The sequence below is a fragment of the Berghia stephanieae genome, chromosome 1 (assembly GCF_034508935.2).
Source record: "Berghia stephanieae isolate SIO BIC M18660-M18661 chromosome 1, UCSD_Bste_1.3, whole genome shotgun sequence".
In the NCBI taxonomy this organism is placed as follows: domain Eukaryota; kingdom Metazoa; phylum Mollusca; class Gastropoda; order Nudibranchia; family Aeolidiidae; genus Berghia; species Berghia stephanieae.
Genome location: NC_088360.1, coordinates 23,369,502 through 23,390,839, shown reverse-complemented (window position 1 = coordinate 23,390,839; position 21,338 = coordinate 23,369,502). Strand labels below are relative to the sequence as shown.

Below are 21,338 nucleotides of genomic sequence, written 5' to 3'. Positions count from 1 at the left end.
CTTGGAACATAAATGAAACATCTTCATTTTTATTTTATTTTAATAATAATTTCTTTGAAATATTTGTCAAAACTTTTTCTTTTCCTGTGAAAGCTTGTATGTACTATTTCTTCATGATGACTCAAAGACATGATTATGATAAATGAAAATTTTTCTTCCTCCCCATTGTTTACTTCTCATTTTTCAGTACTCCATTTTTCTCTCATCGCTCATATCTCAGTGTTTAATTTGAAGTCCAAATTCTGATTATGGCAAATCCACTCTTATTTATTTAGCAGAATTGCTGGAGCTTTTGATGTCTGGAAAAAAAACTCAACAGCTACATTCTTATTTTCGTAGAAGAAAATTAGATGATTATTTCTTTTTTAAATTGTGGAAAATTTGTATCTTGTCTTGATAAAAATTTGTAATTTTTTAATTTATTTATTTATTTATTTATTTTCTGTTTGTTTGTTTGTTTTTGTTTAAATATTTCTATTGAAAATGCATTGTTTTATTTTATTTTCTGGTAATGTATGTCAATTTAAAATGTTTCTCCTGACGTAATTTTTTGTCCTTTCAGGTACAGTTTATCAACTTCTCACTGGAAAACAAGAACAAGATAATGTGAGGGTTTGACTTTGAATTTTTCCTCTTAGTTTTATTGAATTTTTAAATAATGATTTTGTGACAATAAGTTAGCATCTAGAAAAATTAAAAAAAATATGACTGAAAATATTTATTTTGTTGGTTCATCTCAACTTAGCAAAGCATGTTTTCATTACTTTTATAATGCTTAGTTTAGCTGTTAATCCTTCATGTCATTTCATTGAAGCAGTTATGGAGAAAAAAAACCTGTTTAAAGTATTATTATTACAGTCAACTCCCGATAATCGCAACTCTGTTAATCGCAACATTTCCCAAGAGACGGAATTAATTCTCTATAAAATTCACTGGTTAATTGCAACACATTTTTGATCTCAAAAAGTGGCAAATTCAAGAAATCAATCAAACAAAATCTCGTGATTAAATTTCATCATGGGTGAAATCATGACAGGTTGAAGAATCGAGAATGGATTTGTACGGTTATCTGTGACCTTGTGAAACATCTCCATCGCTTCATTCAAGAAGTCTCTTCAGATTTCCTTCCGTCATTGGAAACTATTGAGCAACATGTTTGTAAACATCTCGCCTCAGCAAAAAAAAAATAACTAGACAACCCTTGATGCCCTCTTAGGAAAATGAAGTGATGTCAACGCAAAGGAAAATGATGGAATTTACAACCATAGAAAGCATCAAAAAAAAAAAAACACAAAGAAAAAAGAAAAACAAAACAACAACAAAACAAAAAAAAGAAAGAAACAACAACAAAAATTAATTAATGAGGACATGCACAATACCAAGCCCATGTAAACTCAGAGGGAATATTTGCAATAGTGGATAGGTAACTCAACTTCAATAATCGCATCTTCTGTTAAACGCAACATTTTCGCGGATCCTAAGGTGTTGCCATTATCCAAAGTGAACTGTTTTATTATTATTATTATTATTATTATTATTATTATTATTTTATTATTATTATTGTTATTATTATTATTATTATTATTATTATTATTATTATTATTGTTATTATTATTATTATTATTAAAATGTGTATCTCGTAAGCATCATTTAAGTTATATTTATTTGCTTGTCTTCTTTTATTTTTGTTTATTTGATCAGGTGCTTTTGTCCATCTTGGTGAACAAATTAGGAGACAAAACTTTACACAATAAGTCAGCTAATTTGATAGGAAAATTCGGTGAGTATAAGTTAATTCATATTCTTTTATTGTGTCTGTACTTGGAATAGATAATTAACCCTTCCATCACTAAGAACACAATGTTTACGAAGGATAAGCACTATACAAGGTGTCACAGAAGTTATGAACTATCTTTAAAAAGATTATTTTTTTATCATAACCATTACAGATGTTCAAATTGTTCACTCTCTACATTACCACAAGCAGAAATTCTCTTTTATCTAACTGTCTTTTACTCTGTTGAGGGTTTTGGTGTTGATCTATTCACTCTCAGTTGTTATCGCTTCTTTCAACTCATCAAATGCATGGATGATTCTGGTAAACAGCATATTTAAGATATCCCCAAAGGAAATAATCAAGAGGTGATCGGGATGGCCACTTCACAGGACCTTTTCACCCAATCCCATCCTCTTCTAAAAGTCTGGTTCAGGTAGTTATGCACACAAATAACAAAGTGTAGTGGAACTCCATCTTGCTGGGAAAAAGGTTTTGTTGTCGATTTATGGGAACACTTTAAATAAGGTCTGTAGAACCTCTAAATAATTTTCTCCATTAACATGACAAGAAATGAAATAGTAAGAGGCAACAATTTCCTCCTCGCATATTCCATTCCAAACTACGATCTTGTTTTGATGATGTCCCTCCTCATTTCCATTAGAATTTACCTCTGACAAATGGCACATATTGTGTCGGTTTATTTGCCCATTTAAATGAAACATTGCTTCATCACTGAATACTAGTTAAGAATCCTTGAGATTACACATCCATCCACAGAACTCTAAGCGCCTATCAGTGTCAAAGGAGCACTCAAATCCTCAAAAGAGTACAAGACAGTTTTATAAAAATCTGGATGATGTGCAACCTCTGGGACACCCTGTATAAATGCAACTTTATTTTAAAAAATTATTTGCTTACCTATTACCTATTGATTGTTTTAATTTATTGATGTTATTTGTCATCACGTGATAGAAAACCTGTTAACCTAAATTTCACACATATCGATCTTTGTTCCAATGTAGTGGAAAAGCAGCCTACGGCCAGTGGAAATGTTATCAAAGAGATCTGTCAACTCATGTACCGTCCAAATGTCTCTCACAGAGCACAGTAAGATCACCAAGTTTTACCCTCTTTAATGATATGCGAACAAATTTTTTTTCCAATCTCTCTTACTATTTTCAAAGATTTTTTTTTTTTTTTCAGATTTGTTAACACCTATAATTTATCTAAGCCTAGTCATTCTTGTTAGATTAATCTATTTAAATAAAATAAGATAAATATGATCATTTATATAGCGCATTTAGTCTGCACTTAAGGTTAGGGACTTCGGTAGATTTATGCTGGGGTCTTTTTCTGCCTTTCCCTTGTACTAGCTTCTTTCATGTTTTTCTTTTGTATGTGTGTTTGTTTGTTTTGGTTTTTTTTGTTTTTTTCTTTTGCTTTGTTTGTTTTTGTTTCATTTTTTTTGCAAGCACCAATGAATCCTCAATCCTTAATTTATTATCTGTCATAGTAACAAAGTGCTTAGTGATTATGAAATAGCTACATTTACAAACAATAAAATGACGAAAAAGGGGCTTTCTTTTTTACTCTTGTGCTCCTTCAAACTTCTTTCTTTTTCTCACTCTCTCAGATACAATGCCATTTGTCTTCTGACCCAAATTCGTCTAAGCTCTGATACAAGCCATCTTGCCACAGAATTGATTAAGATTTACATGTCCTTTTTTCAGGTAAGAAACAAATTGCTAATAAGTCGTACTGTAAAATCGATATAAACTGAATTTGTTGGAGTATCAAATTTGAATATGAAAATAGTTTCTAAATTGAACTACCTGTTATTTATCCTAAAGCAGTGAATCTTTTTTTTTAAGGGGTTAAAAGGCTGCATCTTCAATAGATGCATTATTATCTCTTGAAGTTAGGATTAGATATGACAAGAAAATACAGATATTATATTTTCTGCTGGTGTTAGATTTGCTGGTGTTGATTTTCAGCACAGTTTCATGTATAATATAGTTCATGTGATCGGGATTTTTTGTTTCAGATCCAACCTTTTATTGATTAGGAATCAGTCAGTCATGCATTTACACAGTCTACCTTGAATCTATTTTAGATCTCAGATATGTTCAACCTTATTTTGATCAAAATGTCATTAATTATATAATTTGTCAATATTTATACCTATGATATATTGTCTCCATCAGATCTACTTGAAAAAGCGGGAGATTGACAGCAAGACCATGAGTGCCCTGCTTACTGGGGTCAACAGAGCATACCCCTATGCAAAAGGTAATGGGCAGTGAAACCTGCTCGAGAAACCACTTGAATATTGAGTGAATGCATTTGCTTCCTGGTTCAGTTCCTTTTTTTTGGTGACAAAGTAATAATTACAAGGACAGAAATCCAGAGAATCATTATCCACAGAGTAATCTATGAGTTGAACAATTTGTGACTTTTGTTCAGTTATAACCAGCCTTTAGAAACAATGTTTTTATAATAGATGTCACTAAAATTGTGTTCTCTGTGTCGGAGACAACTAAGGGACAAAATCAATGACAATTGCATAAAGAATCATAGTGCTCAGGAGATTACATGTGACTCACTGTCTCAAAATGGCATTATGTCAGGATGACATAGGAGCTGGAAAAATTTAATTTGTAGCCACAAAAATGAAACTAGGGGTTAATTTATATTTATTTGATGGAGAAAAATATAATTTTTTACATTGTAAAAATAATGGAAGTTCATATTTCACATGATTTGAATTCTAAATTCTCTCTTGGGACCAGATTTACTCCGATAATATGCCATTTTGAGACAGTGGATCACATATGGGAGTGATTACTTGGGCAATGTGTCTAATTGGCCTAGGATTGTTTCTTCAATATCATAATAAAAATCTTTAAAAAAGAAGAAAACGTAGCTATTGAAAAAAGATTATAATAATTAAAATAATAATAAAGACAATGCATTTCTCAGAAGAAGAAGAAAAAATAAAGGGACTTTTGTAAGATTCGAACCCACTGTGCCAAAGGCTGCTTCCTTTTTGGCATTTTTAATCATACCATTCTCAGTTTTTGTTTTTTTTTACACTTGAATTATTGTTTTTCCTCTTTTTATTTTATAATCTCAAACGTTGGTGTCAAGTACTTCATGTTTCTATTCTGTTATCAGTCATCATAAATAAGTGTTTTAATATGAGTGACCCTTTCTTTGGGTATCGGTGTTGACTGGATCGAAAAATTAAAGTAACCAAAGCTGCCCAATTGGTTGAAACTTTGACTTTGGGCAATATTGCCCAAATAATTACTTCAAAAAAATATGGATGGCTCCAATACTTGAGCATTTAAATAGCGCAGTATCCACTTAACACGGTCAAAGGGCATTACAGGGGGTCCCTAGCCAACCGCAGCACTCAGCATGGTGAAACATCACCCCTGTAAGGCGATATTGCAATTTTTTCCGACTGAGACAATGCTATTAACGTCCAGGTACTCATTTTACACCTGAGGACAGAGTACTATGAGAGAATGTTAGTAATGAGCCTTTTCTAAGACTATCGCCGCTTAAAGCAGGACTCAAGCCCTAGACTGTCAGTCTAAAGGCAAGTGTCATAGAACAGACCACATCACTACGCAACTAACTCCATAAATATATTATTTGCTCTAAGTAGGATTAAATAAGCTTCAAAGTCTTAAATGCATGTGTTCTTTCTTTTTTGGATAGTAAAACGCTATACAAATAAATAATAATTATTATTATTATTATTATTATTATCATTGAATAAAATTTGTTTTTTAGCTCTGCAAATTGAGTAAAATAATTTAATTCTGAGAATTTTTCATGGGGTTAGGCACATCTGCAGTTTGTTCCTCTAGCTTTGTGGTCTTGTGGTTTGCCAATTGCCATCCCTGGTTTGGGCCCACAATGGGTACTGCAAAGTTGAGTAACTGGAAAAGGCTTTTTACTCACATTTTCTCAAAGTACTTGAGGTGTAAAATCATTACATGGCCAATACCAGCATTGTCTCTGTCAAAAAAACAAATGTAATAGCACTTTACTGGCATCATGTTTAATTCTACACTTTACGTTTTTCTGTTGGCTTGGAATCCCTTGTAAAGTACTTTGAGCTTGTTTAGTTGATATTATGCAAAATATAATCTCAAGGGTTATTTTTTTAAATTTTGAATTTGTTATTTTGATATGAAAATTGTTTAAGTTGTTTTTAATTTTATTTTGAATGGTTGGACTATTGAATTGGATGATTAAGATTTCATTGTTGATTAAATGGACTTTTTCAGACAACAAGTTGGATCTGGTGGGTGAACTGGATGAGGTGTACAAAGTTATTCCGACTGTCAATTTCCAGACCAGTGTTCAAGCTCTCATGTTGCTGTTTCACGTGACCAGTGCTGAGTATGTCATCTTTTTTTTGTGCTATGGAGTTGGGTCTTTTATTGAGCTTTTATATAGCGTGATATCCACTTAATGTGCTCAAAGCGCTTTACAAGGGGTCCCTGGCCAACAGCAACATGTAATATGTAGAACGAAACATAACGCCTGTTAGGCCATATTACATTTTTTTTTCTGACAGAGACAATGCTGTTAACGGCTGGGTACTCTTTTTACACCTGAGTACGGTGAGAGAATGTTTGTAAAGAGCCTTTTCCAAGGACTCAACTATGCGCCAAGCGAGGCTCGAACTCAGGAGCTGCCGATCCGAAAGCGGGTGTCATACCACTAGACCACATAGCCGCACAAAGATGTCCCATGGTGGGCAGAGAGGTCACTTGCTGTGTCTTCTTTCCCCCTATATCTGTTTTCCTTTTCCAAGTTGCTTTCTGCCTTTGTCTTTGAATGAAACTTGACCCTAGCCGGAACCCCTGGCTAAGAGGGAAACAATCAAATGTGTTGTACTGTTATAGTTTTTGTTGTTTTTAAAAAATCTATTTCCTAAGCATTTGAGTGTATTTCTCTAAGTGGGATCCTAGGCTTGTATCTGAATAGGACTTCTAGGTGATCTCAATCTAAGCACATTGATAAGTTGCTCTTGGAATCTACTTGCTCCCTATTTAACTCACTCAACCCTAACACCGACTATATCTGTAGTTTACCCGGGTTACTTTTACCCCATGCCTATTTATTACTTTTTTCTGAGACAAATTATCGGCGTAGTATCAAAGTGTCACAGGTGCAGTGAAATTCCTCCTATTAAAAAAAATCTTCATGCGCTAGATGATAGAGCATAAAAATCCTTAAATGATCATGGCTTCTATACTGATATAACTTGACACATAAGCCTGAATTTAATCAACAAAACACATGTTCGGATTCATCTATTTCTCATATGAATTCATTTTCAAATCATGTCATACTTTTATTATTTTTATTAGAGGGGGGAAGGGGGGGGGGGGAGAGAAAGAATAACAAATGACGATTTATTTTTGATTCTTATTTAATTGGTTTGTATGCTGTATATTGATACATAATATGTTTATCATATTCTTTGTTTTTATGATGCCAATGGTTCAGACTTGCAAGTATGTGCACCTAGTATGCTGCATATTAATACTTAACACATATGCCATATTTTATATTGCTGCTTATTGATATTTGATACATATGCCATATTTTATATGCTGCATATTAATACTTAACACATATGCCATATTTTATATGCTGCTTATTGATATTTGATACATATGCCATATTTTGTTCTTTGCAGCCCTTCCACTTCATCACGATTTTATAGTGCCCTATACCGTAAACTGAACGACCCTAGCATAGCTTCGACCACCAAACAGACCTTGTTCCTCACCCTCCTTTTCAAAAGTTTGAAAGCCGACCATGCTGATAACAGAGTTCTTGTGAGTTGTTCTTACGTGATCTCTTGCCTCAATAGGTGTTATGTCGGGGTGATTCAGGTGCTCAAAATTTGATGTACAGACAAAAATGTGAGACTTAGATTAAGTTAAGAGATTTTGAGGAAAATAATTGAAGAGTACAGGGGAAAAAACAACAGATATCATTTTTGAAATATTGGGAACTACCTCCTTTGAATGATGTAAGGGGTCAAAACATTTTTCTATATATAATATTAGAACAGCAAAGAATTACAACCATCAAAGAGTTATGGTTGTAGTTTGTCCGCTGTTCTATATTAGAGGGGAAGCTTAGAACCCTGACATAACTCAAAGGGTGCAGTCACAAAAATAACAAAATGGACATCTGTGGATTTTACCTTGTACTCTTCAATTGTGATTTCTTGAAGCAACAAAAACTAAAATCTCACATTTGTGACCAATCATTGGTTAAATTAAATTGGTATTATTAATATGTCGAGGTGAATATGATGCAAAACAAAACAAAAATGACCAGAAATGTGAAATTTAAGCTCCAAGCTTTTAGGCCATTTGCCAATACCATGACATGTCTGAAGAAATTATTCTTACAATGATACTAAGAAATCATATTAATTCTCTTCAATATAACATTAAAACTTAACCCAAGTCTCATAAGTTCTAAACATTCAGTGTTTTTCATCAAAAGTCATTCCGACATAATACTGTTTTGAAGATATGGGTCACATTTCTCGCCATTTTAACTTTAAAATCATCATATGGCATCTTGTTCACACCTACATAATACTGTTTTGAGAGGATAGGTTACATTATGTGTGTCTACGTAGTCCTTCATCTCTTTTGCAATAGAATTATTTGTATTATCTGCTATGAAGTCTTGTTGTATGACACAATGGGTCCCTGGTCAAAGCTTTACTCTGAGTGGCAGTGTTGAGTCCTTGGAGAAGACTCCTTACTCACATTCTCCCACAGCATTCAGGTGTCAAATGAATACTTTGATGGTTATATAGCGTTGTCCTTTGAAAACAACTGTAATATCGTCTTGCAGGCAGCATGTCATGCATTTTATTTCCTAGAATTGAATGAGAGATTGTCCTAATGATTTTTTTTCAGGCATTTATCAAGCGTATGCTACAAGTTTATTCACATCACCCTGCACACATTGTTTGTGGGGTTCTCATCATCGTGTCAAAGGTATGAAAAACACGGTTTTGGTTTATTTTTGTATTGTATGTTTTATTTGTTTTGAGTATCTATTTGTAAAATCCTTTAATGATTGAGCAATATTTCAATTTTGTTGATGGAAGCTGCTGTCTTAAGGAAAAAGAATAGTAATCATCATCATCATCATCATCACTACCACCATTGCTGCAACCACCTCTACACCAACCACCACCACCACCACATCATCATCATCATCGTCATTACTTCCACCACTACTACAATCACCACCGTATTATCGTCATGATTATCATTACTGTACTACCACCACTACTACAACTACCACCACTACATCATTATCATCATCATCATAGCTACCACTACTACCTCAAACACCACCCACATCATCACAACTACTGCCACCACTTCTGCAACTCCACCACATCATCATCATAATCACTATCACCACTACTGCAGCCACTAACCCATCATCACAACTACTGCCACTACTACAACCGCCATCACCACATCAGTCATCAGTTGCCCACCTTACTATTTATAAAACATCTGATTTCCTTTTAAAAATTTGATAGTTTTTCCTCCGTTTCGTGGAGGTAATAAGGTCAGGTTATGGGTGTGGAAATTTTTTCTGCTGAAGTTGTGGGAACCCTGGACAAAATATACTGATTCTCTCTCTTCACAAATTATCTCAGTGTAATTAGAAATTTAATTTTTATATATATTTTTTAATTTGTCCAACTTGAAAGCTCAGAAGTAATGGTTCTGGTCACATGACAACCCCTTTCCGATTTATTGTATGGCTTAGGCAAAAGTATTGAATTCACATGATTAACTAAAGGTACACCAACTATTCTTCACTTGACATTCGTAATGTCTGAAAATTGAATTTAAAGTTAAGACAATCCAAATTAGGAAATTTAAAGGGTTTTTTTATGTTTAGGAAAAACAAAACTTATTCTCCCCCGATAAAGGCATTTATTTTGACTCTGCTTATGTAAGCAAAGTTCGACATTGAATTTTAAGCAATGGGTTCATCCTGACATAATACTGTTTTAAAATTATTGGTCACATTTGATGAAGATATTTAGCACGTAAAAGGATAAAGTTGTGGCTTCTGGAAGTTTTATACATTTTTATTGTATTTGTTCGGGTCTTAAAGTGCATGTTGCTATTATTATGTCAGGTGCTGTCTACCAAGCCACATCTATTGAGTTCAGCCGTTAAGAGCCAGGTATGTTTTAATTAACTTTGTTAATGTGCATTGTGCTTTCATGGTGCATGAATTTCACATTTCGATATTAAGTTGTGGCATTTTCACTACAGTAAAGTATTATCAGTAACACTCTTTCAAGTTGATTTACAATTTGGTGGAGTTTTGCCTTTTGATAAATGTCAAAGTTTTGTATTTACACTTTATTATGCTATTTGTGAATTAAATACTATTTATGTAGATAAATTTTACTGGTCATGGTTTGTTAACTGGCTCTCAAGATAGATGTTATTTCGGAAATAAAGTATGTTTTTATTATTTTGATTGATAATAAATTAATTTTCATTTTCATTTTGTTTGGTGTCCAGATTGTTTCAAAAGAATCAAAGGACTCTAAAGCCGCAGTAAGCAAGGCATATGATGAAGATGAAGAAGAAAGATTCGTAGATTTACCAATCCCAGAAGAATTCAGGAACACAGACATGTATGTAGATGACACAAAGAATAACGAAATGAATGGCGATGCTGCTGAGACTACAAATAGTAATACAAAAGATTCTTCAGCAAAATCAACATGGCTTCATAGAATTCATAAAAAGAGTGAGTTATTATAATTTTCTTTTTTTCTTATATTCTGAAAACCCTAATTCCTTGTTTTTAATGTCAAGACAGGCTTTTTCTTTTCTTTTCCGGAATTGATAAGAGTATCGTGGTTTTTGGGCATGGCCATGGCCAAACTCTGAAAACTTTGATAGCATCCGGTTCTTTAGAAATCTTAGTAGTTCAGTTACTGCCAAAACAATCACAAATACGTGTAACCAATTCACAGACCTTAACTACTTTTAGACTTTTAGAGAAAATGTTAGGATATCTTATCATCCCTCTTGCTGTTTGAAATATGACAACATTGAATGACATCAACCAAACACCATTTATTTATGGTATACGTTTATAAGTAAAATACTCGCCAGTTCTGCCAGCCAAAACAGTTGAAACCTACATAGAAAAAAACCTCTATTGTTGGCATGGAGGGGGGGAGGGTGGATACAGATTTGTTGTGTGTCTTGGAATGTGGGTCCAAAGTAGTGCGTGCAAATGACAGAGATTGTGTCATCACGACGAGAATGAAAAGAAATTTGAGTCTGCATAGATTAATGCTCAAAAGAGATTAAATGTTTGATAAGCTAGCCACATAGTCATTAAGTCATCTTTTTGCGTTAGGGGAGGTAAAGATTTAAATATGAACATTTATACTAAGGTCCCTATCGAGAAACTTAATGTCTCAATCCTTTTCCGTCACAGACTTAAAAGTTGAAGTGTTAGCTTTTATATTTAAAAGTTTAAAATATATATAAATTAGATCCCAAATAATTTTTAGGGAGAAAAAAAAAAATGAAGATGTGCAGAGCATTAAATCTCAACTAAAACCAATGAAAACATCTTTCTTAAATCTCTCCTTTCCTTTGAAAGTATAAGGGGTCTTTGTTGCATCAATCCAAATAATATTATTTCTGTCTGAGGAGAAGGACCTTATATCATTGGTCCTCTTCTTGGAGACAGGAAAAGCTGCTGAGGTGTGAACTGATAATAAAAAAAACTCTGAAAAAGTAGAATGAAAAAGTAGAAATAAACGGAGATTTGGCACCCCTTTATATAAAACGATTATTGAAACGAATTCAGTAATGTAAGGATTGGCATTCTAAACGCTGAAATTTACTTTCATTTTCAGATGAACTGACCTCCTATGACCCAAAACACAGAAATCCCATGTTTTGCAGAGCAGAGCTGGAGTGCATTTGGGAATTAGAGGAATTGATGAACCATTTTCATCCCACAGTCTCACTCTATGCCAACTTGTTGCTCCAGGTAAATACTATTTTATTTGACCGTCAACAGCCTTTAACATTTATAAATATGCTATTTTGTTGGGGTTTTTTTAACAAATGGTGGGCATGATTTTGTAACAAGGCAAGAACCTGTACGGCTCAGCCATCCATAATTTTACATCCAGGAAGGTGATGTCTTTAGTAAAATTGTGTTTTCCTCAAAACCAAAGGGGTGCAATAATCTTCCTTTCTTTCTTTTTTATTAAATAAAAAATTGTTTGTTGTTGCTATTTGATTTGCCATAGTCATTATTTGTCCTGATTAAATCATTTGCTTCCAAACGGTTGGTGGTTTTGGGGTTTTTTTTGGTACAGTAAATTTAATAACTTTGCCTTTCTGAGCACTTATTTTTCTTTTAATATTTAATGTTTATTCTCTGTCCTATCACTTCATCCTACATTTTCAAGTTATTCACCCTTGCAGCTTTTTATTTTGTTATATTGATTCAAATCACATATACTGATTAATATGATTTGATCAATATGTTATTCACACAGGGCAAGGCTATTAATTATCCTGGGGATCCACTGGAAGACTACACACTCATTCGATTTTTAGACAGATTTGTGTACAAAAATCCAAAGCAACCTACAAGTGAGCATTTAAAATACATTTGAAATAGATAAAAGTGTACCAAAAATATATAAATAGATAAAAAAAATTCTGTTAGAGCCAACCTTCTATTTGAGCTGAAGATCTCTCAATTTCTGTACTGTAAATTAGTTATAATAACTCTGTTATTATTGTTAAGAAACCCATTTTAAAAGCTCCCCAATTATTGCTGTATGGACAGAAAGATTAAAGACCCTCTATCCTGGCTCATTTTGATAGTCTGGTCAACACTTTACTCTAAACAGCCATCTAGGTTTTTCACGCGGGCTTTGAGGATGTGTTACAAATCCTGTATTGTGATTGGTCAAAAATCTACCAGTTAATTGAAATGGCTAAGAGAGATTTTCTATTCCCCAATACTGAAAAATTGATTTTGAATGTTTAAGAATAATGTTTCCAATTTGATTAGACTATCAATGGCACAGAGAATTATTTCCTGCTCTTTAGAGTTTAGCCTATTTAATAAATCTTGGAATACATCCATTTTTATGTTCATCCCAATTAGATAACGGATTTAGTTTTCTTTTCTCTATTTTTCCCCTTTTTCTCCATGTTTTATGTAATTTTTCATCCTCAGTTCTCACCAATGTTGGTGCAAAGGAGAAAAGGGAAGTGCAGGGAATACGTCTGATCCCTGTTAATTCTGAAAAATACTTGAAGCAAAAGAGTATACCTGAAGATGAGCAGTTTCTCTTCAAGTAAGTTTGTGTGTGAGTGTAGGTTCTTTTTCTGTGTGTGTGTGTGTGTGTGTGTGTGTAGCTGGTCCTTTTTCTGTGTGTGTCTGTCTGTCTGAGGTTTGTTTTATTATCCTGTTTTCTATCTCCGGTTCAACTTGTATATTGTTAAGATTCACTGTTTATTAATCATCATTTAAACATACATACTCCAACAAGAACCTTGAGATTGATGATGACAAACTCAAATTATTAACAGCAAAGATATTCGTACGTTTGGCCCTCAATCATTTCAATTTGCCATTCGACAATGTTGGGGGCCCCAATAGCTCAGTTGGCAGAGCACTCATTTCAGAGATCAATCCTGGGTGAAGTCAAGATTTTTTTTTCTGACCACCCTGTTCAACAGCGATTGGGTAACTGGATCTGGCAGAAAGTATGATAGGTCATCGCTCTATCCAAAGGGTAGCAAGCAGTTGCTATTGTTGGTTTCACACTGTAGAAACCGTGGTGAACTCCGGCTCCAAGGGTCAAATGGCCCTACAGGATTCTCCACAATGTTGGAATTCCTTATCAGTGACTCTTTGGTCATCCTCATCCCTTCAAACTTTTAGAACATAACTAAAAATCCACTTGTTGTTCCTAATGTAATAAATTGATGATTTGTTTGTTTTATGAATTTTGTTTTATTTCAATTGATACCTACATATCAGTGTTAAGTGCGTAGTGCCTGTTTACACAGGTTCAAGTGCTATAATCAGTGAAATTTATTGTTGTTATTATTAATTGGAATGGGCAAGTTGGAAGTCCATTGAAACTCAGTTTGCATGGTGATATAACTTTGATTACTTATGTAATGGTTCAAAATTAAAAGACATTGTTCTAATGTATACACGGTATATGATTTGCTATTAATTTTATGGATTAATTTGGAATTGCGATAATAATGTTGTTTGTTTTATGTATTTTGTTTATTTCAATTGATACCCATTTATCTATGTTAAGTGCTTAGTGCCTGTTTACACAGGTTAAAGGTTTTGATAAGCTTATTCATTTTTAGTTTAAACATGTGTGTAGTGTATATTATAAATCATCTCATGGGCTACACCATTCAATGATCACCCAGTATCAATATCTATTTTAAAGGTTCCGAAATGACCTAAAAGTGTTGCCAGTGCAATAAAAGCTGTATAAAAATATCAGTAATTGAAAATGTATACGTATTTGATAACAAATTGATACCTTGTTCTTTCAGATATTTTTCGGAGAAGGTAAAACATAAGAAGGCAAAGGCTGATGATGGGGAAGTAGAAGATGATGAATTTGATGAATTTTTAGGTATGTTATTCATAAATGTTTTATAGCAATAAATTCCCTCCCCTAACCATCTCTCTCTCTCTCTCTCTCTCTCTCTCTCTCTCTCTCTCTCTCTCTCTCTCTCTCTCTCTCTCTCTTCTCTCTCTCTCTCACACCCCCACCTCACTTCATCTGTCCCTCCTCTCTCTCTTCTCTCTCTTCTCTCTCTCCTCTCCCCTCCTCTCCCTCCCTCTCTCCTTCTCTCTCTCTCTCTCTCTCTCTCTCTCTCCTCTCTCCTCTCTCTCTCCTCTCCTCTCTCTCTCTCTCTCTCTCTCTCTCTCTCTCTCTCTCTCTCTCTCTCTCTCTCTCTCTCTTTATTCCCACATATTTGTATTTTATAAGATTTGTAGAGGTTTCGCCGTGTTGATTGCTCCTCATTCTTACAAAGGCTGGAGAATTCACCGTACTCGTGTTTGAAATGAGTATCAGGTTGGTAACATTGTTGTCTTTATCAGAAGTAAATTGTAGTAGAGTCATATCTTGTCCTACATGTTATGTTGTAAGGTGTTTTGAGCTTAATTAGTGGATATTGCGCAATATAAATGTTCCATTTCATTTTCTTCATGTTTTATAGTGTGTCACTAGGATAGTTGAAGACAGTTGTCACCATATTGTTCTTGTTTTATATCTTTTATTTCAGACAAGTTCATGGGTGGAAAGAGGGAAGACTTTGGTGATATGGACCTTGATTTTGTTTTATATTTTCTATTTCAGACAAGTTCATGGGTGGAAAGAGGGAAGACTTTGGTGATATGGACCTTGATTTTGTTTTATATTTTCTATTTCAGACAAGTTCATGGGTGGAAAGAGGGAAGACTTTGGTGATATGGACCTTGATTTTGTTTTATATTTTCTATTTCAGACAAGTTCATGGGTGGAAAGAGGGAAGACTTTGGTGATATGGACCTTGATTTTGTTTTATATTTTCTATTTCAGACAAGTTCATGGGTGGAAAGAGGGAAGACTTTGGTGATATGGACCTTGATTTTGCAGCGTGAGTTCCTTTGTAAAATTTAAAAAAATAGATTGTCCTTTTTTAGGAAATTAGCTAAATTTGGAGTCGACAAAACTCTCTGTCAACTTTTTTATGGATCAGTGTTGGAGACCATGAACATGTTTTTGCGTAACCAAATGAGCAGGAAATGTTGTGAAATATGACATAGGAAAGATTTATAAAATTGTGAAACAAAACAGGGAAATATATAAATGTTGCATATATTATAGCAGGGAAATTATATTACCGATCCTGTTTCAACAGACTGAATTATATATGAAGGGATGAATGTCACCCGCTATTTAGTCACCTCACCCCTACATATCTATAAATTTTATCAGAAATGCATAATGCAGCCTTGGTCTATTCTGTCAAATGCTGCCAAAGATTTAACTTAAAAGTTGATAATTGATTTTTTTTTCCCCTTTATAGAGACACGGCAAAATCTAAAAACAAAAATAAAAGTAAAACAGGGAAGTCAGAAGACAGTGATTCAGATGATGATGATGATGACGATGATGATGATGATGATGATGATGATATGGATTATGGAGATGATGAGCTGGCAACAGAGTTTGAGAAAGAATTGCAAGGAATGGATAATGATGGCGATGGATTTAATGAGGAGGATGTCGAATTTTCTCCAGATGAGGATGGTAAGTTGATATAAATTTTCTCACCTCCCCCTCCCCCCCCCCCCCCCCTCCTCCTCTCCTCTCTCTCTTTCTCTCTCTCTTTCTCTCTCTCTCTCTCTCTCTCTCTCCTCTCTCTCTCTTCTCTCTCTCTCTCTCTCTCTCTCTCTCTCTCTCTCTCTCTCTCTCTCTCTCTCTCTCTCTCTCTCTCTCTCTCTCTCTCTCTCTCTAGGTTTTATTCCAAGGGAAGACTTGAATAACTCAAGTATCAACTGCAGTGCAGCTTTGCAAAGTGAGCTAGGATGATGTGACTTTCACAAAATCACACAGCTTGACAGGGGTATCAAACTCTTGAGTAGGAAGCTTAGACTATACCACTATTCCACTCGTCTCATTACGTTATAGCAGAGAATTAAGTCAACTCATTAAATGTCAAACCATCAATTCAAACTTTTTTTTAGGCAGCAGAGCTTGGGTGAAAGTTCGCCGGCATATAGCAGCGCTGCTGTTTTAAATTTAAAGTGATGTGGTACTTGTTATAAATTAGCATCTCTTTCAGGCAAACTGGCTTTGTTGGTTTGTCTTGCAGGCAAATCAATTCCTTTGAACTTTCACACATGTAGCAGAGGAATGAGAGAATAATGGATCTGTTTTAAAATCGGGTCTTGATAGCTCAGTTGGTAGAGCACTCATTTCTCAAACAGGGACTGTGAAGAAATCAAGTTTTTTGGGGTTTTTTTTTACCCTCCTCTCTACTGAGCAGAGATTGGATAGCTGGGCCTGTTATATCCGGTTGAAAGTACTTCTTAATAGACTAATGTACTATCCAAAGGGTAGCAAGCAATTGCTATTGTCCGTTTAACACTATGGAAATGGGAATAAACTTATGGCTCTAAAGGACTACTGTTTAAAAATTGTTTTTTTTGGGGGGGTTTTATTTTCACCTGTCACTCTTATGCATTGTCTATTTTTATTTTTAACAGATACTCTTGGGTCGATGATGATGAAACCAAAAGGAAAGAAGAGGAAGGAAGAATTTTCACTGGAACCTTCTCAAAAGAAATTAAAGAAAAACAGAGCAATGTAAGAATTTTTTTGGTTTTTTTTCTTTCAATTTTATGCATAAAAATAGATATCTTTAAATACGAAAAAAATCTTTCCTCAATGAAATTTTGCTAAATCAGAATGGTTGGTCAATTTTATGTTTTTTAAAATTATTATTATTAAATTTGTGGTGTGTAAATAATTATACCTGTTGTCCTGTGGTATGACACTTGTATCTGTACTTAGTTCAAGTCCTGCGCTGGCAGTGCAAAGTTGTGTACTTTAAAAAGGATTTTTACTCATAATATCTCACTGTACTCGGGTGTAAAATAAGTACTTGACTGGTAACAAGTGTCATCTTTGCCAAAAAAGAATTTCTAATATTGCCTTACAGCTTTCATGGCAGAATGAAAAATTCTGATATGGAATCTCAAGTTCAAGCCCCTGCATAGGCACTTTTTAAAATAAAAGAAAAGGTAGTAAGAAACCTAGAAGTAGTCCGACCCCTTCAGAATGTTAGAAGTTAAGGAATTAAATACTTGTCTAAGGGGGGGGGGGGGTTCCTTCTATGAAGACTTTCTGCTGTTGCTCGGCAACAGAATATTTTTAATATTTAATTTTATATTTTGACCATTCTTCAAATCTGCATACAAACACATTTACTATCTATTTTCAGGGATCTCTTTGCATCTGCTGAAGAGTTTTCCAGTATGCTGGAGGAAGGAGTGGAGAGAGGCAGTGTCTCCCTTGGTGGGAGCAATGAGTTGATAAACAAGGACAACGCTGGTGAGTACCAATTATTTTGTTTACTTCATTGTCTACGTACGACTGTGTGGTCTTATGGTGTGACACTTGCCTTTGGACTGCTAGTCCCTGGGTTCGAGTCCCACTCTGAATGGTGCAAAGTCGAGTCCTTGAAAAAGTCTCTTTACTAAAATTCTCTCACCATCTCCATGTGTAAAATGAATACCTGGTTGTTAACAGCATTGTCTCTGTTGAAAAAAAAAATTGAAATATTGCCTTGTCATGACTCGTCATACATATAAAGTGTTGCTGTTGGCTAGGGACCCCTTGTAAAGCGCTTTGAGCACCTTTAGTGGATATTGTTCTATATAAATGCTCAAATTATTTTTTTTTTTTAAATGTCTATGTGAGACCTGTCACTATATGGATTTAAACCGTATTTTGCCTCTAGATTCTAATTTTTATACTAACATTTTAGAGAGAGGTGATAAAAGAGGTTGTTATTTTGTTTTTGATGGGATTGCCTTTGCTTAAATTAACTCACTAAATCCTAGAGATTTTTGCTACTTTTCAAAATTGGAAAAAATGTATTAAAAGTGAGCATGTACATAGATAGTTTTATTCAACTACCATTAACATGCAAAAACTATAAAACATTAGCTTTTATACTACACCTATCATTTGTCTCATAAATATGTAATAAATGGGCATGGGGTAAAAGTAACCCGGGTAAACTACGGATATAGTCGGTGTTAGGGTTGAGTGCTATATGGTTTTCCTTTTTCTGCCTCTACATCAAAGCACTGACAGTCTTATCTCTTTCCTCTCTGATATTGACCTTATTTATTTTAATATTCTTGTCTTCTGATGGTCGAAGAAATTCTGTCAATTTTGATAGAGCTCATTTCCAGGTCTATGTTTGACTTTAGTGTATATTTAAAAAAGTAAATAAAGTATTAATCCTTCAAAGCCATTGGGCCCGTGGGGCTGGAGTTTATACCGGTTTCCATAGCCTGAAATGGACAATAGCAATTGCTTGCTACCATTTGGATAGGGTGCTAGTCTATCGCAAAGCATCTTGCACCATATCTTAGAGACCCAGCTACCCAATCACTGCTAGGTGGACATGAGATCTGGAGAAAAAAAAATCACAACTTTACCTGGGATCGATCTCTGTCCCTTTAGATGTTAAGCGAATGCTCTACCTACTGAACTATCAGGACATCTTAGTTTGTGTATTACTGGACTTTATTTAGCATTTTTATCTTCTGATATCTCTACATTATAATATTATACATAAATTGATACAGTTTTTGTTTTTATCCTTTTTTTAAATAAATTTTCATTTACTCTTTCTTTTTCTTCTATAGCTCAAAAACAAAATACAGTTTTTGTTTTTATCCTTTTTTAAAATAAATTTTCATTTACTCTTTCTTTTTCTTCTATAGCTCAAAAACAAAATACAGTTTTTGTTTTTATCCTTTTTTAAAATAAATTTTCATTTACTCTTTCTTTTTCTTCTATAGCTCAAAAACAAATCGCCTGGGAAGAAAAACGAGACAAGTGGATCCACAACAAGGACAGACGGTCATTCAAGGGGAAAGGGAAAGGGAAAGGAAAGCAATTCGCACAGCGGGGAGGGGGTAACAAAGGAAAACATAAGCCTAGAGGGAAAAGGGGGAAAAAATGATATGGATTTGGATAGACTATACTAATTCAATGTCGATCAATCCTAGAGATTTTTGCTACTTTTCAAAATTGGAAAAATATATTTAAAATGGGCATTTACATAGATAGTTTTGTTTTACTACCAGTAACACGTAAAAACTAAAAACAGTAGCTTTGATACTACGCCTATAATTTGTCTCAAAAAAATGTAATAAATAGGCATGGGGTAAAAGTAACCCGGGTAAACTATGGATATAGTCGGTGTTAGGGTTGAGTGAGTTAATGAAATGAGTGCAGGGAAAAAATATCAAATGTCCACTTTTTGACATTTTTGTGTGAAGTTAGGGGTCTAAACTTTTTCCTCTATAAATAGAACAGCGAAAAAATTTAAGAGTTAAAGTTTATAGTTTTTTTTTCCGCTGTTCTATTTGTAGAGGAAAAGTTTAGACCCCTGACATCACACAAATGGGGCAGTCACAATTTTTAAAATATGGATATCTGTTTGTTTTTTTTACCCTGTATTCTTTAAATGTTATTTGCAAATAACACATTTCATCCTTGTCCATAAGCACATTTCATCCTTGTCCAATAGCACATTTATTCCTTGTCCATAATACTGCTTTCAATCTATGGCTTTTAGAAGAAGCAAATCAGAAGCCAAAGGGATACTCAGAAGATGAATTAATAACAGGAACAGTTCTGACGGAAAAAGTTTGACCAATCAACTCTGTTGGTTTTAGGAGAAGCAAGACATAATTTGTTATTGTTGATTGAAGGAATATGTGAATAAAAACAAAAATTGATATCTTAATAATGTTGATGTTTTCTTTTAAAATTTTTACTTGAGCTTTGATATAGCGTAAAATCCACTCAATGAGTGCTCAAAGGTCTTTACACAGGGTCTTAAGCCAACAGCAATGTTTGAAATTTAAGACGAGGCAATGCTGATACCATCCTGGTACTCATTTTACATCTGAGCGTGATGAGAGAATGTGAGTAAAGAGCCTTTTCCAAAGACTCAACTTTGCACTGTTGATAGCGAGACTCCAGCCAGGGACCATCCAGATAGAAGTCGAATGTTATAGCACCAGACCACAAAGCCATTATCACTGCTTGTTGGTGACCATTAGACTGCTTGTTGGTGACCATTAGACTGCTTATTGGTGACCATTAGACTGCTTGTTGGTGACCATTAGACTGCTTGTTGGTGACCATTAGACTGCTTGTTGGTGACCATTAGACTGCTTGTTGGTGACCATTAGACTGCTTGTTGGTGACCATTAGACTGCTTATTGGTGACCATTAGACTGCTTGTTGGTGACCATTAGACTGCTTGTTAGTGACCATTAGACTGCTTTTTGTGACCATTATCACTGCTTGTTGGTGACCATTAGACTGCTTGTTGGTGACCATTAGACTGCTTGTTGGTGACCATTAGACTGCTTGTTGGTGACCACTAGACTGCTTGTTGGTGACCATTAGCCTGCTTGTTGGTGACCATTAGACTGCTTGTTGGTGACCATTAGACTGCTTGTTGGTGACCATTAGACTGCTTGTTGGTGACCACTAGACTGCTTGTTGGTGACCATTAGACTGCTTGTTGGTGACCATTAGACTGCTTGTTTGTGACCATTATCACTGCTTGTTGGTGACCATTAGACTGCTTGTTGGTGACCATTAGACTGCTTGTTGGTGACC

At 34.5% G+C, this 21,338-nt stretch overlaps 1 protein-coding gene across 5 annotated transcripts in view; it reads left to right on the top strand.

The window, feature by feature from the left end:
• LOC144970584 (CCAAT/enhancer-binding protein zeta-like) overlaps window positions 1-20,454 on the top strand; it is a 36,581-nt gene extending 16,127 nt beyond the window's left edge. For 4 of the 5 annotated variants that reach the window (XM_078910389.1, XM_078910371.1, XM_078910380.1 and 1 more), the window contains exons 9-27: window positions 563-606; window positions 1,702-1,780; window positions 2,800-2,884; window positions 3,411-3,507; window positions 3,982-4,066; window positions 6,079-6,193; window positions 7,503-7,644; window positions 8,752-8,832; window positions 10,004-10,051; window positions 10,399-10,630; window positions 11,760-11,896; window positions 12,414-12,510; window positions 13,106-13,226; window positions 14,458-14,540; window positions 15,495-15,552; window positions 15,985-16,208; window positions 17,168-17,267; window positions 17,905-18,014; window positions 19,499-20,454. In XM_078910389.1, the coding sequence (XP_078766515.1) occupies window positions 563-606; window positions 1,702-1,780; window positions 2,800-2,884; window positions 3,411-3,507; window positions 3,982-4,066; window positions 6,079-6,193; window positions 7,503-7,644; window positions 8,752-8,832; window positions 10,004-10,051; window positions 10,399-10,630; window positions 11,760-11,896; window positions 12,414-12,510; window positions 13,106-13,226; window positions 14,458-14,540; window positions 15,495-15,552; window positions 15,985-16,208; window positions 17,168-17,267; window positions 17,905-18,014; window positions 19,499-19,662 (2,102 nt within the window). In that variant the 3' untranslated portion in view covers window positions 19,663-20,454. Of the gene's footprint in view, window positions 1-562; window positions 607-1,701; window positions 1,781-2,799; window positions 2,885-3,410; window positions 3,508-3,981; window positions 4,067-6,078; window positions 6,194-7,502; window positions 7,645-8,751; window positions 8,833-10,003; window positions 10,052-10,398; window positions 10,631-11,759; window positions 11,897-12,413; window positions 12,511-13,105; window positions 13,227-14,457; window positions 14,541-15,198; window positions 15,421-15,494; window positions 15,553-15,984; window positions 16,209-17,167; window positions 17,268-17,904; window positions 18,015-19,498 lie in introns of those variants that run through there. The other variant, XM_078910396.1, reaches the window with a different exon arrangement.
• The last annotated feature ends 884 nt before the right edge of the window (window positions 20,455-21,338 follow it).